This window comes from Petaurus breviceps, unplaced genomic scaffold, assembly GCF_028583685.1.
Source record: "Petaurus breviceps papuanus isolate PSGF00001 unplaced genomic scaffold, PetGlider_PUasm1.0 90925, whole genome shotgun sequence".
NCBI lineage: Eukaryota > Metazoa > Chordata > Mammalia > Diprotodontia > Petauridae > Petaurus > Petaurus breviceps.
The window spans coordinates 26,113,061-26,128,426 of record NW_027187380.1 but is presented as its reverse complement, the minus strand read 5'-3'; the positions used below and the strand labels follow the sequence as shown (position 1 = coordinate 26,128,426).

The 15,366-nt window shown below is 38.8% G+C and overlaps 1 protein-coding gene across 4 annotated transcripts in view; it reads left to right on the top strand.

Annotated features, from left to right (window-relative positions):
* The window catches only part of HELZ (helicase with zinc finger), a 293,362-nt gene that overhangs the window by 85,805 nt on the left and 192,191 nt on the right, over nt 1-15,366 (top strand). For all 4 annotated transcript variants that reach the window (XM_069076607.1, XM_069076606.1, XM_069076608.1 and 1 more), the window contains 3 exons: nt 2,073-2,271; nt 6,232-6,339; nt 7,864-8,164. In XM_069076607.1, coding sequence (XP_068932708.1) covers nt 2,073-2,271; nt 6,232-6,339; nt 7,864-8,164 — 608 coding nt within the window. The remainder of the gene's footprint in view (nt 1-2,072; nt 2,272-6,231; nt 6,340-7,863; nt 8,165-15,366) is intronic.

Here is a 15,366-nt window from a genome sequence, read left to right as displayed (position 1 = left end):
TGGAGGGGCGAGAGCAGGGCAGTTGGGATTAAGTGACTTGCCCAAGGTCACACAGCTAGTACAAGTGTCTGAGGTACAATTTGAACTCAGGTCCTCCTGACTTCAGGGATGGTACTCTATTCACTATAGCTGCCCCCCAATTGCTTTAGATATTAATTGTACTAATTCATACCTCTACCAACAGTACATCTGAGTATCTCTGTCTTTTTCTACCACCTCCAACAGTGATTGTTTCTATTTTTTGTTATCTTTATTAGTTTATTCTGTATGAAGTCAAATTTCATGGTTGTTTTGATTTGAATTTCTCCTGTGATTTGGAGCATTCTTTCATATAGTTGTTAATATTTGGTAATTTTTTGGAGAGCTATGCATTAATATCTTTCGATTACTTAGCTGTTTGAGTAATGGCTTTTTGTCTTTTATAGATTCCTGTTGTCTATATCTCTTGGATAGCAAACCCTTAAGGAGAGATGTTAGATACAAATATTTTTTCTCATTCATATACTTTCCTCCTTATCCTAAATGTATAAATTTAATGTCAATAAATTCTAGAACACAGTATATCATGAGCTTAAATGCAAATAGTCTCAGTGTATCATGAACTTAAGTTTCAAATAATCAACTTTATAAATTTAGTGACTGATGTAATTTGTTGTATCATCCTTGATTATTTTATAGTGATATTGATTTCTACCCCTTATTTAATTGTTTGTGAAATAATTGTTACGTAATCACACACTAAGAATTTTTCCCCACAAGAGATTGGTATCAGTCATTTAAAAAATATTTGGCTTGTAAAATTTGCTTATTGCTTGCTCTTACTATATAGTATCTTTTGGGAAATTTTTTTTATTCTTACTTTGACTGAGGCAATTTTATAGGGGACTATCTTATTCTTTTATATAATTGAATATTTTCTTTGACTCTGAAATGAAATTGACTTTCCCAGGTCAAAGACAATGAAAAATCATTAGCTCTATCTTTTTTAGTATATGAAAACTGAAATGCTTTTTTTTCTTTTTTTAAGCAATCGGGGTTAAGTAACTTGCTCAAGGTTACACGGCCCGTAATTTCTGGGTGTGGTGCTGAGTGTCTGAGCCCGGGATATGATCTCCAGGTCATCCCAACACTGGAGCCGGTACTCTTACTCGCTGAGTCACCTGGCCGCCCCTAAGCAATTGGGGTTAAGTAACTTGCTCAAGGTTACATGGCTAGGTGTTTCTGGGTGGGTGCTAAGTGTTTGAGCCCGGGATTCGATCTCCAGGTCATCCCGACACTGGAGCCAGTGCTCTTACTCACTGTGCTACCAGAAATGATTTTTTTTTTTAACATAACAGAGATAAAAATGATCATAGAGTGCCTCATTTGACTTCATAAAAGCCAAATCACAAATTTATTTTTAACTCCAAACACAGGAACAGAAAATCCTGACAATAATTTGAAATAAAATATAGGTATTTTATAGTACCATAGGAATAGTACCACAGGAAATGATGCTAGTTATAGTGAAAACATTATTTTTTGGTGAAAATTAGAGGCATTAATTGAATATTTTAACAATTTATTCATAAGGAAATGTTCGTAGTTTACAGATAGTTTTCATTAGATTATGTTGAATAGTTTATATATGTATATATTGGAATAGTTGAACCACTTAATGTCAGTGTTGCTTCAAAAACTTAAAAAAAACTTGTCTAAGAGGAATAATAGTCACATGTCACATACGATGAATGGTTATAGGTGGAATTTTTGAGAGATGCTCAGTTTGTTAAGATTCAGGACCTACTTGTTACTGCTCCACTCCCTCCCTTTTTGCCTCGCCCCCTTCCCTCCCTACCCAAAAAAGAATGAGATCATTGGAGGTGGGAGCCAGTCTTTTAAATTGCAGCTGCAGTAACTTTTTCTGCTAAGATAATTCTTTTTTACCCAACTTTACTGCATTGTGACCAAATTAATCTACTGGAAAACACAACTTGTTCTAGTTGGTAAAGAGACAGAGAGCACATAATGGGCTTTGGTGTGAATTTACAAAGATTAAAGACATGGTACAATTATCTTTTCTTTTTACTTAGATTTTTAGAGCAAGGAATCTGTAGGTATGGTGCACAGTGTACATCAGCCCATTCCCAGGAAGAGCTAACTGAATGGCAGAAGAGATATGCATCAAGATTGATAAAACTGAAACAGCAGAAAGAAAGCAAACAGTTTTCTGGAAGTTACATGGAAACCCTCATAGAGAAATGGATGAATTCACTATCTCCTGAGAAAGTGGTGAGGAAAATTCATATTTTTTTATTTTAAGGACAAATTTGTTTGGACCTTGTCTTTTCCATGTACACTTTGTTCTTTGTCCCATTCATTGTATAAAAATAGTAAATGGATTTCTTTTTTTTTTTTCATTTTTCAAATGCTTTATTAACTTCTGGTTTACATCGTTCATTTCCACCAGATTTTGAGTTACAAATTTTCTTCCTATTTTTCCCCTACCCACTGCCCCAAAATAGCAGTTCCACAGGATATCCCTTCCTCCAATCTGCTCTCTCCCATATTTTCTCCCATACCCCTTTGGTCTTTTCCAGTCGGGCATGGTGGATCTCTATGCCCCAGTGCCTCTATATCTTATTTCCCAATTACATGTAAAATAGTATTAATAATAGTATATATGTATTTAAACATTTGATTTTAAAACTGAATTCCAGATTCATTCCCTTCCTCCCTTGTCACCCACTCTTATTGGGAAAATAAGCAGTTCAGTATACGTTGTACATGTGTGGCTAATGCAAAACAATAACATAGTAGATATATTGTAAAAGACTTGACTATATTTCCCTCCCTCCTATCCCACCTCCCACTTGTTCTATTCTCTACTTTGATCCTGTCCCTTTTCAAAAGTGCTTCCAACTTCCCTCTCCCCCAGCCTGCCTTCCCTCTCATCCCCTTCACCCCTACTCTCCTGTAGGGTGAGATACCCTATTTAGTGTGTATTTCATTCCCTCCTCAAGCCAAATTCAATGGGAATAAGGTTGACCCATTCCCTTTTGCCTTCCTATTCTTCCCCTCCATTGTAACCATTTTCCCTTGCCTCTTCTGTATGATAGTTTACCCCAATCTGTCTCTCCCCATCTCCTCTCATTATATTCTTCTCTCACTTCTCAATTTCACCTTTTAAGTATCATCCCTTCCTGTTAAATTGGTCCTGTGCCCTCTATCTATGTATACCTGTAAATATATATACACACATTCACATATGTATTCATATGCCCATATACCCTCATATATAGACATATATATTTCTATTCCCTTCAACTATTTTCATACTGAGAAAAGTTTCATCAGTTACAATTATTGTTTTTTTTTTTTTAAGCAATTGGGGTTAAGTAACTTGCTCAAGGTTACGCAGCCAGTTATTTCTGGGTGTGGTGCCAAGTATCTGAGCCCGGATTTGATCCCCAGGCCATTCCGACACTGGGGCCGGTGCTCATACTTGCTGAGCCACCTGGCCACCCCTAAGCAATTGGGGTTAAGTAACTTGCTCAAAGGTACACAGCCAGGTGTTTCTGGGTGGGTGCTAAGTGTCTGACCCCGGATTCAATCCCAGGTCATCCTGACACTGGAGCCGGTGATCTTACTTGCTGTGCTACCTGGCCGCCCCACAATTATTGTGTATCAATGTAGGAATGTTAATAGTTCAACTTTGATAAGTTCCTTATGATTTCTTTTCCCTATTTACCTTCTCATGCTTCTCTTGCTTCTTGTATCTGAATGTCAAATTTTCTATTCAACTCTGGATTTTTCAGCAAGAATGCTTGAAAGTCCTCTTCCACTGAATGACCATATTTTCCCCTGAAACATGATACTCAGTTTTGCTGGGTAGGAGATTCTTGGTTTTATTCCCAGCTCCTTTGACCTCTGGAATATTTTATTCCAAGCCCTTGGATCCCTCAGTGTAGAAGCTGCCAGATCCTGTATTATCCTGATTGTATTTCTACAATATTCAAATTGTTTCTTCCTGGCTGCTTGTAATTGTCTCCTTAATTGTCTGGGAATTCTGGAACCTGGCTATAATATTCCTAGGAGTTTTCTTTTTGGGATCTTTTTCAGCAGGTGATCAGTGGATTCTTTCAACCTCTAATTTTGCCCTCTGGTTCTAAAACATCAGGGCAGTTTTCTTTGAGAACTTCCTGGAGAATGATTTCTAGGTTCTTTATTTGATCATGGCTTTCAGGTAGTCCAATAATTTTTAAATTATCTCTCCTGGATCTATTTTCCAGGTCAGTTGTTTTTCCCATGAGATATTTCACATTGCCTTCTATTCTTTCATTTGTTTGGATCTGTTTAACAGCATCTTGATTTCTCATACAGTCATTAGCTTCCATTTGCTCCAATTTAATTCTGAAGCAATGATTCTCCTCCGTGAGCTTTTGAGATTCTTTTTCCATCTGGCAAATTCAGCTTTTTAAGGTATTCTTCTCCTCATTGCCTTTTTGAGCCTCTTTTGCCATTTGAGTTAGTCTGTTTTTTAACGTGTGATTTTCCTGAGTCAGGCTGTTGACTCTCATTTCATAATTTTCTTGCATCATTCTCATTTCTCTTCCCAATTTTTCCTCCACTTCTGTTATCTGCTTCTTAAGGTCCTCTATGGCCTGTAACCAGGTCGTATTTTCCTTTGAAGCTTTTGGTGCAGGAGTTCTGACTTCACTGTCTTCCTCCTGTTCCATGCTTTGCTCCTTTTTGTCCCCAAAATAGGAATCTAATATTGGAATCTTCTGTCTGCTTTGTTTCCTTTGCCTGGTCATGTTGCCCCTCAGTCACTTGACCCCTGGGCTTTTTGGTACAGTATGATTGTGCCACCAGACAGGGGAGCTTTTGTCCCAAACGCTGGGGTTTTCTCAGCTGCTGGAGGTATTAGATGGGTGGCCTCTCTGAGGCCTCCACATGCTCTGTCAAGGGACACACACCCCAGGACCTCCACCCTAGACTGCAATCCAGATCCAAGCAGGTTAAAGCAAGAGCGTTTACCCCTCAGACTGGTGCTTGGTCCCCCTACACTCTGCGGGCCAGGAGCTGAAGCTTCCACGTGGCACTGGCTGGCTGTGCCAATGTCTCAGCAGCTTCTCGCCCTGGGGGCAAAAGCCAATGTACTCCCTCTTACTGGGGCTTGCCGGGCTGTACTCAGTGGGAGGTTAGCTTCTCTGTGTGATTTTGTGGGTTCTGCAGCTCCAAAGTTTGTTCAGAGTCCCCTTTTTACATTGTTTGGGGAAGGTGGAAACCAGAGCCACTCGGAGGTCATGCTTTTACTCTGCCATCTTGACTCTACCCTGCCTTCCTCAGTCACTGGATTTCTGAATGAAGTGTACTGGTATAGTACAAAGAGTACTGTGTTTGAAGTTAGAACACCTGAATTGAGACTGATGTGAACTGTACATCTGGGGAATACATAAGTCATGTCATTGCCAGTTTTCTCCTTTATGAATGGGGCTGATAATATTTACACTACTTAACTTTTTAAGTTTTTGCATGCATCATATGAGATAATATATATGAAATACTTTGTAAGCTTCTAATATAGGCTGCTATTATTAATAAGAAGATATTTTTGACCTAAAAGAAATCTAGAATAAAATAGGTGTCTATTTTTGATGCTGCACGCGTAGTTTAGCCATTTGGAGTTTGGGTTATTAAAATTTTTTTCATGTTTTTTTTTTTTTTAAAGCAATTGGGGTTAAGTAACTTGCTCAAGGTTACACGGCCAGTTATTATTTCTGCGTGTGGTGCTGAGTATCTGAGCCCGGATTTGATCCAGGTCATCCGACACTGGAGCCGGTGCTCTTACTCGCTGAGCCACCTGGCCGCCCCTAAGCAATTGGGGTTAAGTAACTTGCTCAAGGTTACACGGCCAGGTGTTTCTGGGTGGGTGCTAAGTGTCTGAGCCTAGGATTCGATCTCCAGGTCTTCTCAACACTGGAGCTGGTGTTCTTACTCGCTGTGCTACCTGGCCGCCCCACATATTCTTTTTTAAGGGCATAAATCATTGTCATTTTTTTGGTTAATGTTTCTCATATACTTTGGTTTATTGCATTCAGTTTGTTTGATAAAAACATGATCCTTGTGTACACAATTTCTTGAATAATTATTTAACAAGTAGCAGTTTTAGTTTTGAAGCAGATTCACTAGGCTTGGTTATTTTTGATAGTAGATATATAACATTAGCTAATTTCTTTTTAATTCCAGCTTAGTGAATGTGTAGAAGGTGTGTGGGTGGAGCATAATCCAGAACTTTCTCTTACTGTCACCACCAAAAAGTCTCATCAGACATGGACATTTGCTCTCACTTGTAAGGTATGGTTTTTGGTGTTGCTTTGAGACAAATTAACATTGATAAATATATTTGTCATTTAAAGTTTTGTTAAAAGACCATTAATTTTTTAGTGGAAATGCAGTACGTTATGTATGCTTTCTATCCGCATTTTTTTTCCTTTTGAATATATTTATTTTTTTAGTTTACAACATTCAGTTCCACAAATTTTTGAGTTCCAAATTATATCAGGTTTAAAAAAACACAAATATGAATTATATTTTGGTCATTAAAACTGTTAAAAAAATTCTTTTGTTAGACTTTGAGGCAAAAGCTATTGAGGATTTAATGTATATGTGTGTGTGTGTGTATGTGTGTGTGTATAAATATTTTGCAGAGGTTAGGGAAGTTCTTTAATATTTAATGTATCATTTCTTAAACTTAGTTCATTGGAAGGGTTTATGGCTTACGATTTAAACTATTCTGAGAATTGTTGAACTTGTTTTTATAGCTGGTGAACCTCTGTCCTATTAAAATGTGTCATGATGTCAATAAGATACATTGTAATGAGAATGTAGTATATGAGGGATATATTGCTGCAGTGTTTGTCGTTCTAAATGGTAACTTTTAGGATTAAAATTGAGTCAAAACTGCGCGGCTAGGTGGCACAGTGAATAAGAGTGCCAGCTCCAGCGTCGGGAGGATCCAGGATAGGTTCCGGCCTCAGATACTTAACACCCACACAAAATAACTGGCCATGTAACCTTGGGCAAGTTACTTAACCCCAATTGCTTTAAAAAAAAAATTGAGTCAAAGCAAAAAGTTTCTTTGAATGTGAACATTGGAACAATTTTGCATTATTACTTAGATCATATTCTACTATATAGTCTGGGAGTTTTGAATACTTAAGCCTTGTCTATTGAAGCCTTTACTGCTCAGAAATGACTCTGATGTATTGCAGACTTAACTGTTGGAAAGATGTTAGGGAAAGGGATGGAGGTCCTGAAGAACAGGTGACTGGAGTATTACCAGAGTTAACAATGAAAGATCCGAAGAATATGTCACAAAGAGATTACTTTAAAAAAAATTTTTTTTAAGCAATCAGGGTTAAGTAACTTGCTCAAGGTTACATGGCCAGTTATTTCTGGGTGTGGTGCAGTGTCTGACCCCGGAATTCTATCTCCAGGTCATCCCAACACTGGAGCCGGTGCTCTTACTCGCTGAGCCACCTGGCCGCCCCTAAGCAATTGGGGTTAAGTAACTTGCACAAGGTTACACGGCCAGGTGTTTCTGGGTGGGTGCTAAGTGTCTGAGCCCAGAATTTGATCTCCAGGTCATCCTGACACTGGAGCTGGTGCTCTTACTCGCTGTGCTACCTGGCCACCGTGAGAGATTACTTTTTAACAATTATTTTTATCGTTCTAATTTTTATTTAAATAGCTTATTTGTAAAATTTATAGTTTTAACACATTCTAGAGATATGGGAAAATTAAAGTTTTCTGTGGAAGTAACTTGAATAATGATTGGAAATTGGATTTGTGCTCAACGAATTGTTAACTTTCTTATAGCCTGCAAGAATGCTGTATCGAGTAGCATTGCTTTATGATGCTCATCGTCCTCATTTCAGTATCATTGGAATATCTGCTGGAGACAGTACTACTACTCAAGTATCACAGGAAGTCCCAGAAAACTGTCAAGAATGGATAGGAGGGAAGATGGCTCAAAATGGATTGGATCATTATGTGTATAAAGTTGGGATAGCATTTAACACAGAGATTTTTGGAACTTTTCGCCAAACCATAGTTTTTGACTTTGGATTGGAGCCAGTGCTCATGCAAAGAGTAATGATTGATGCTGCTTCTACAGAAGGTAATATTTAGAATTTTTTCCCTCTGGTATGAGACCTTTAGTAATTTTGTGAAAATAAATGTGTTGATCTCCAAATGCTCTATAAATAAGTGGTAGTTGGGATTGATTTATAGTGATGCCAAATTTATTGAAGCATTTCTTTCATAATAAATAGGGCTAGTATGGCAGAATTAATAAGGTTTATTTTTCACCTGTTCTTTTTATGCAAGGAGTCATTATGTCTGTTTTTTATTCAGAATCCAAGGCTTCTGTGAATAGAGGACTATGTTATGTTATATGTTATGTTATCTATTAACTTTTTTTTTCTAAATGCTTTATTAACTTCTGATTTACATCATTCATTTCTGCCAAATTTTGAGTTACAAATTTTCTCCCCATTTTTCCTCTACCCACTGCCCCAAAATAGCAGTCCCACAGGATATCCCCTCCTCCAGTTTGCTCTCTCCCATATTTTCTCCCATACCCCTTTCGACTTTTCCAGTGTATCTCTATGCCCCAGTGCCTGTATAACTTATTTCCCAATTACATGTAAAATAGTATTAATAATAGTATATATATGTATATATATTTGAGTATTTGATTTTGAAACTTTGAATTCCAGATTCATTCCCTTCCTCCCTTGTCACCCAACCTTACTGGGAAGATAAGCAGTTCAGTATAGGTTGTACATGTGTGGCTAATGCAAAACAATAACATAGTAGATATATTGTAAAAGACTGACTATATTTCCCTCCCTCCTATCCCACCTCCTACTTGTTCTATTCTCTAGTTTGATTCCGTCCCTTTTCAAAAGTGGGTGCTTCCACCTTCCCTCCCTTCCATCATCCCCCCTGTCATCCCCTTCCCCCCTACTCTCCTGGAGGGTGAGATACCCTATTTAGTGTGTATTTCATTCTGTCCTCAGGCCAAACTCAATGGAAATAAGTTGACCCATTCCCTTTTGCCTTCCTATTCTTCCCCTCCATTGTAACCATTTTCTCTTGCCTCTTCTATGTGAGATAGTTTACCCCATTCTGTCTCTCCCCATCTCCTCTCATTATATTCCTCTCACCGCTTAATTTTACCCTTTAAATAACATCCCTTCCTGTTAAATTGGTCTTGTGCCCTCTATCTATGTATACCTGTAAACATATATACAAACATTCACATATGTGTTCATATGCCCATATACCCTCATATATATATATTTCTATTCCCTTCAACTACTGAGAAAAGTTTCATAAGTTACAATTATTGTTTTTCCATGTAGTAATGTTAATAGTTCAACTTTGATAAGTTCCTTATGATTTCTTTTCCCTGTTTACCTTCTCATGCTTCAAGTCTGGTTTTTTTCAGCAAGAATGCTTGAAAGTCCTCTATTCTACTGAATGACCATATTTTCCCCTGAAACATGATACTCAGTTTTGCTGGGTAGGTGACTCTTGGTTTTAATCCCAGCTCCTTTGACCTCTGGAATATCATATTCCAAGCCCTTTGATCCTTCAGTGTAGAAGCTGCCAGATCCTGGGTTATCCTGATTGTGTTTCCACTATTCAAATTGTTTCTTCCTGGCTGCTTGTAATATTGTCTCCTTAATCTGGGAATTCTGGAACCTGGCTATAATATTCCTAGGAGTTTTCTTTTTGGGATCTTTTTCAGCAGGTGATCAGTGGATTTTTTCAACCTCTCTTTTGATCTCTGGTTCTAAAACATCAGGGCAGTTTTCTTTGAGAACTTCCTGGAGGATGATTTCTAGGTTCTTACTTTGATCATGGCTTTCAGGTAGTTGAATAATTTTAAAATTATGTCTCCTACATCTATTTTCCATGTCAGTGGTTTTTCCCATGAGATATTTCACATTGCCTTCTATTCTTTCATTTGTTCGGATCTCTTTAACAGCTGATTTCTCATAAAGTCAGTAGCTTCCATTTGCTCCAATCTAATTCTGAAGCAATGATTCTCCTCAGTGAGCTTTTGGGATTCTTTTTCCATCTGGCAAATTCAGCTTTTTAAGGCATTCTTCTCCTCATTGCCTTTTTGAGCCTCTTTTGCCATTTGAGTTAGTCTGTTTTTTAACGTGTGATTTTCCTGAGTCAGGCTGTTGACTCTCATTTCATAATTTTCTTGCATTGTTCTCATTTATCTTCCCAGTTTTTCCTCCACTTCTCTTATCTGCTTCTTAAGGTCTAATATGGCCTGTAACCAGGTCGTATTTTCCTATGAAGCTTTTGGTGCCGGAGTTCTTACTTCACAGTCTTCCTCGTGTTCCATGCTTTGTTCCTTTTTGTTCCCAAAATAAGAATCTAATGTTGGAATCTTCTGTTTGCTTTGTTTCCTTTGCCTGGTCATGTCGCCCCTCAGTCACTTGACCCCTGGGCTTTTTGCCACAGTAGGACTCTGCCACCAGACAGGGGAGCTTTTGTCCCAACTCTGGGGTTTTTTCATCTGCGGGAGTTATTAGATGGGTGCCCTCTCTGAGGTCTCCACATGCTTCAGCAAGCTGGACACATACCCCAGGACCTCCACCCTAGACTGCAATCCAGATCCAAGCAGGTTAAAGCAAGAGCGTTTACCCCTCAGACTGGTGCTTGGCTCCTCTACACTCTGCAGGCCAGGAGCTGAAGCTGCTATGTGGCGCTGGCTGGCTGTGCCAGCATCTCAGGCTTCTTGCCCGGGGGCAAAAGCCACGCACTCCCACTCATTGGGTCCCCAAGTCCAGACTGCACTGACCTCTCACTTTGTCCTTCGCATCTATGTGTTGATAAATCTGGAAAGGCCACATATGCTGCTGATCTGGAGTCCCTCCAGTTGGCTGCTGGTCAGGCCTGCCCTGGGGCTAAAGTCTCTGTGTGGGGTTGGGCTCGGCTCCCAGAACACTTCGCTCGTTGATTTCTGCTGGCCTGCCGGGCTGTCTTCAGTGGGCGCTTAGCTTTTCTGTGTTATTTTGTGGGTTCTGCAGCTCCAAAGTTTGGTTAGAGTCCTTTTTTACATGGATATCTAGTTTTATATAACAAGAGAAATTCCATGTTGTGGATGATAATTCATACTAACAGTTTTTACTGATGTAGATAAAACAAATTGTTAGTGAAAAATGCTGCATAATAGATGCTATTACTTGTGGCAGAGACCATCTAAAAAGGGATTTTGTTCTTTTGGTATGGGATTTGTATACATGAAATTCATTTTAATACTTGTATTGTACTGGCTATTTAAATTAAGTTCAGCATGTTTTAAAAAATGTATTTTTGGAAAGGTTTTATAATAAGATTAGGGTGTCATAAAAACACAAGTTGCAAGGTAGAGTGGCCAGTGGCTGATTTAAAGTGTCTGGGGCTTATTGATTTGTGGCATGAAGGATTGATATAGAATGGTTCTCTGAATGATTTATTTAGCACTTATTAACTGATACATCCTGAACATATTGAGGAAAATTCTGATAATCATTCAGTGATTGTAGCAGCAAACACCCCAGGGGTCCCCAGGGTGGCTGCCAACACAGATTCTTAGATATGCTTTGTTAAAGGAAAGCAACTCAAAATGGGTTAACAAGCTTACTTTAATCAGTCAAACATATATCGTTTACCTAGTTCGGGGGAAAAAGGTCAGCACCCTGAACTTCAGAGTATACAGACAGAATTATCAAGACAGAGAAACAGACAGGTTTCCAAACTGTCTAACCATTACATCCATACCAAAACAACATCTGGGTTTTTCAAAGCGGGGGGGGGGGTATTGAAAGAATCCTAATGAAGAACAGTTCCTTAGTTTGTTAAAAAATTTATTTGCTTTTAATCTATAGCATTCATTTCCTCAGCCCCTTGAGTTTCAAATTTTCTCCCTCTCCTCTTCCCCACTCCCTCCCATGGCTGCATGCAGTCATATATAGGATCTACAGATACCTTCACCTAAAACATCAGTCAAGTTGTAAAGAAGGATTAGAACCAATGGAATGAACAATGAGAAAGAATGAATAAAGAAAACCCACAATAAGAGAGAGCAAGTAGTTTGCTTCAATTTGCATTCAGACTCTGCAGTTCTTTCTCTGCATGTGGATATCCCTTTCCATCATAAATCTTTTGGAGTTGTCTTATAACCTTACATTGCTGAGAGGAGACGCAGTCTGTCAAAGTTAGTCATCACATATATGTGTCTGTAATTGTGTATGAAGTTCCCCTCGTTCTGTTCTCCTCACTCAGCATCAGTTTATATAAGTCTCTGAGGTTATTATGAAATCTGTCTGCTTCTCATTTCTTATAGCATAATAGTATTCCATTACATTCACATACTACAGCTTGTTTAGCCATTCCCCAATTGATTGACTTCCCCTTGATTTCCAATTCTTTGCCTTTATCAGAGACACTGGTTGTAAAAAACAGCTCCTTTGTTTTGCTAGGATCAGGAGGGAGTACCTAATACAAAGGGACTTCAAATCTCAGAAATTATAAGTCTTATCAATAGGATCAGTTTTGTGCCTCAGGAAAAGAATTCTAGCTAACAAGCCCCTGAAAATCAGCAAAATTACTTTGTTGAATTTTCATAAGCCCTGCTAGCTTAGATATTTCAGTTTATAGTGTACCCATATGTACTTAATAGTTTATCTTTCCTTTAGTGTTTAAAGCTCAAGTACCAATGACCAGAAAGCACAATTTATAGCATAGACATATCTATGAAGAAAAATACCAGATTTACAAATGGTTTATGTTCCAAAAGTTTTCAAGTTGGTTGTTTGAAAACATTTTCTTATAGAAACAGTGATATAGATGTAGACATCTTAAACTCAGTATGTCCAAAGTTGAATTCATTAACTTTTCCTCACACCTTCCCCAACTTCTCTATTATTGTCAAAGGTGTCATCATCTTCCCAGTCACGTAGGCTCACAACATAGGCATCCTGGATTCTTCACTCTTATCTCCCATATTCAATCCATTGCCAATATCTGCTAGTTCTGCTTTTGTAACATCTCTTCTTGCATATGCCCCCTTGTCTCTTATGACACTGCTACTGTCCTGGTCTAGATTCTCTTCACTGTTGCCTGACTATTTCAGCAGCCTTTGGTTTGTGTCCCTGCCTTAAATCTCTTCACATTTTCTATTTATTATTGATTGATTGTTTCCAACATTCATTTTCACAAGATTTTGAGATACAAATTTTCTCCCCTCTCTCCCCTGCCTCCCACCCCAAGATGGCAAGCATACTGAATACCCCTTTCCTCACTCTACTGTCTCTTATATTTCCACCCCATTCCCCTCCCTCTTACTTTCTTGTAGGGCAAGATGGATTTCTATACCCTATTGCCCAGTTGCATGTAAAAACAATTTTTTTTTCAGCATTTGTTTTTAAAACTTTGAGTTTCAGATTCTCTCCCTTCTCCCTTCCTCATCTACTCCCGCTGGAAGATAAGCAATTCAGTGTAGGTTATACATGTGTAGTTATGCAAAACATTTCCCTAGTAGTTATAATGTGAAAGACTATATTTCCCTCCATTCTATTCCATCCCCCATTTATTCTGTTTTCTCTTTTGACCATATCCCTATTCAAAACTGTTTGCTTTTAACTACCCCTTCCCCAATCATCCCTCCCTTCTATCATCCCCCCTCTTTTCTCCTTCCCCCTTTCCCCCTACTTTCTTGTAGAATAAGATACCCAAATGAGTGTGTATGTTATTCCCTCCTTAATACAAATCCAAGGAGAGTAAGGTTGACTCATTCCCTTTTACCTTCCTGCTCTTCCCTTCTATTGTAACAGTCTTCTCCTGCCTCCTTTATGTGAGATATTCCACCCCATTCTATCTTTCCCCCTCTCATTCTCCCAATATATTCCTTATATTTTTCCTTATTATTTTGTTTATTTTTTAGATATCATCCCTTCACTTTTAACTAATCGTGTGTCCTCTATGTATACATGTACATACATGTATATATACATATGTATACATATACATGTGTGTGTGTGTATATATATATATATATATACATACATACACACATATTCCTTTCAACTTTCCTTATACTGAGAAAAGTCTCATGAGTTACAAATATTGTCTTTCCATGTAGGAATGTAAATAGTTCAACTTTAGTAAGTTACTTATGATTTCTTTTTCCTGTTTACCTTTTCGTGCTTTTCTTGCTTCTTGTATTTGAAAGTCAAATATTCTGTTTAGTTCTGGTCTTTTCATCAAGAATGCTTGAAAGTCATCAGTTTCATTGAATATCCACATTTTCTCCTGAAGAATTATATTTAAGTTTTGCTGGATAGGTGATTCTTGGTTTTAATCCTCATTCCTTTAACCTCTGGAATATTGTATTCTAAGCCCTTTGATCCCTTAATGTGGAAGCTGCTAGATCTTGTGTTATCCTGATTGTGTTTCCACAATACTCAAATTGTTTCTTTCTGACTGGTTGTAATATTTTCTTCTTGACCTGAGAATACTAGAATTTGGCTATAGTTTTCCTATGAGTTTTCTTTTGGGGATCTTTTTTCAACAAGCTATCTTCAATTTCTATTTTGCCTTCTGGTTCTAGAATATCAGGGAAGTTTTCTTTGATAATTTCTTAAAAGATGATGTACAAGTGTTTTAGGCTTCTAGCTGCCCCAACATGATGGGACCAGGTGTCCTAAGAGTTGGTTTGCTTGGAAATGTGGTACAGAGTGGAAGTTAAAGAAGATGGCGGAGTAGAAACAAGACTTTTGTGGGGCTCTGGCTTCTACCTCCCCCAATTCATGTAAAAGGTTACTCTGAACAAACTTTGGAGCTACAGAACACACAAAATGACACAGAGAAACTAGCCTCCCAGCCTGGCAGGCCGGCAGGAAATGGCGAGCGCAGTGCTCTGGGAGCCGACCCCAGCCCTGCAAGCCCAAGGTTTTAGCCCCAGGCTGGGCCTGACCAACCACTGGCTGGAGGGACTTCAGATCACCAGCAGCTGTGGCGGTTTCCAGAATTATCAACACATAGATGCTAAGGACACAGTGAGAGGTCATTGCAATGTGGACTTTGGGGTCCAGTAGTTGGGAGTACGATTGGCCTTTGCCCCTGGGGCAAGAAGCCACTGAGCCGCTGTGTGGCAGCTTTAGCTCCTGGCCTGTAGAATGTAGGGCAACCAAGCGACCAGGCTGAGGGGTAATCACTCTCGCTTGGATCTGGATTGCGGTCTAGGGCGGAGGTTCTGGGGTGTGTGTCCAGCTTGCCAGAGTGTGTGGAGGCTTCAGAGAGGGCACCCAC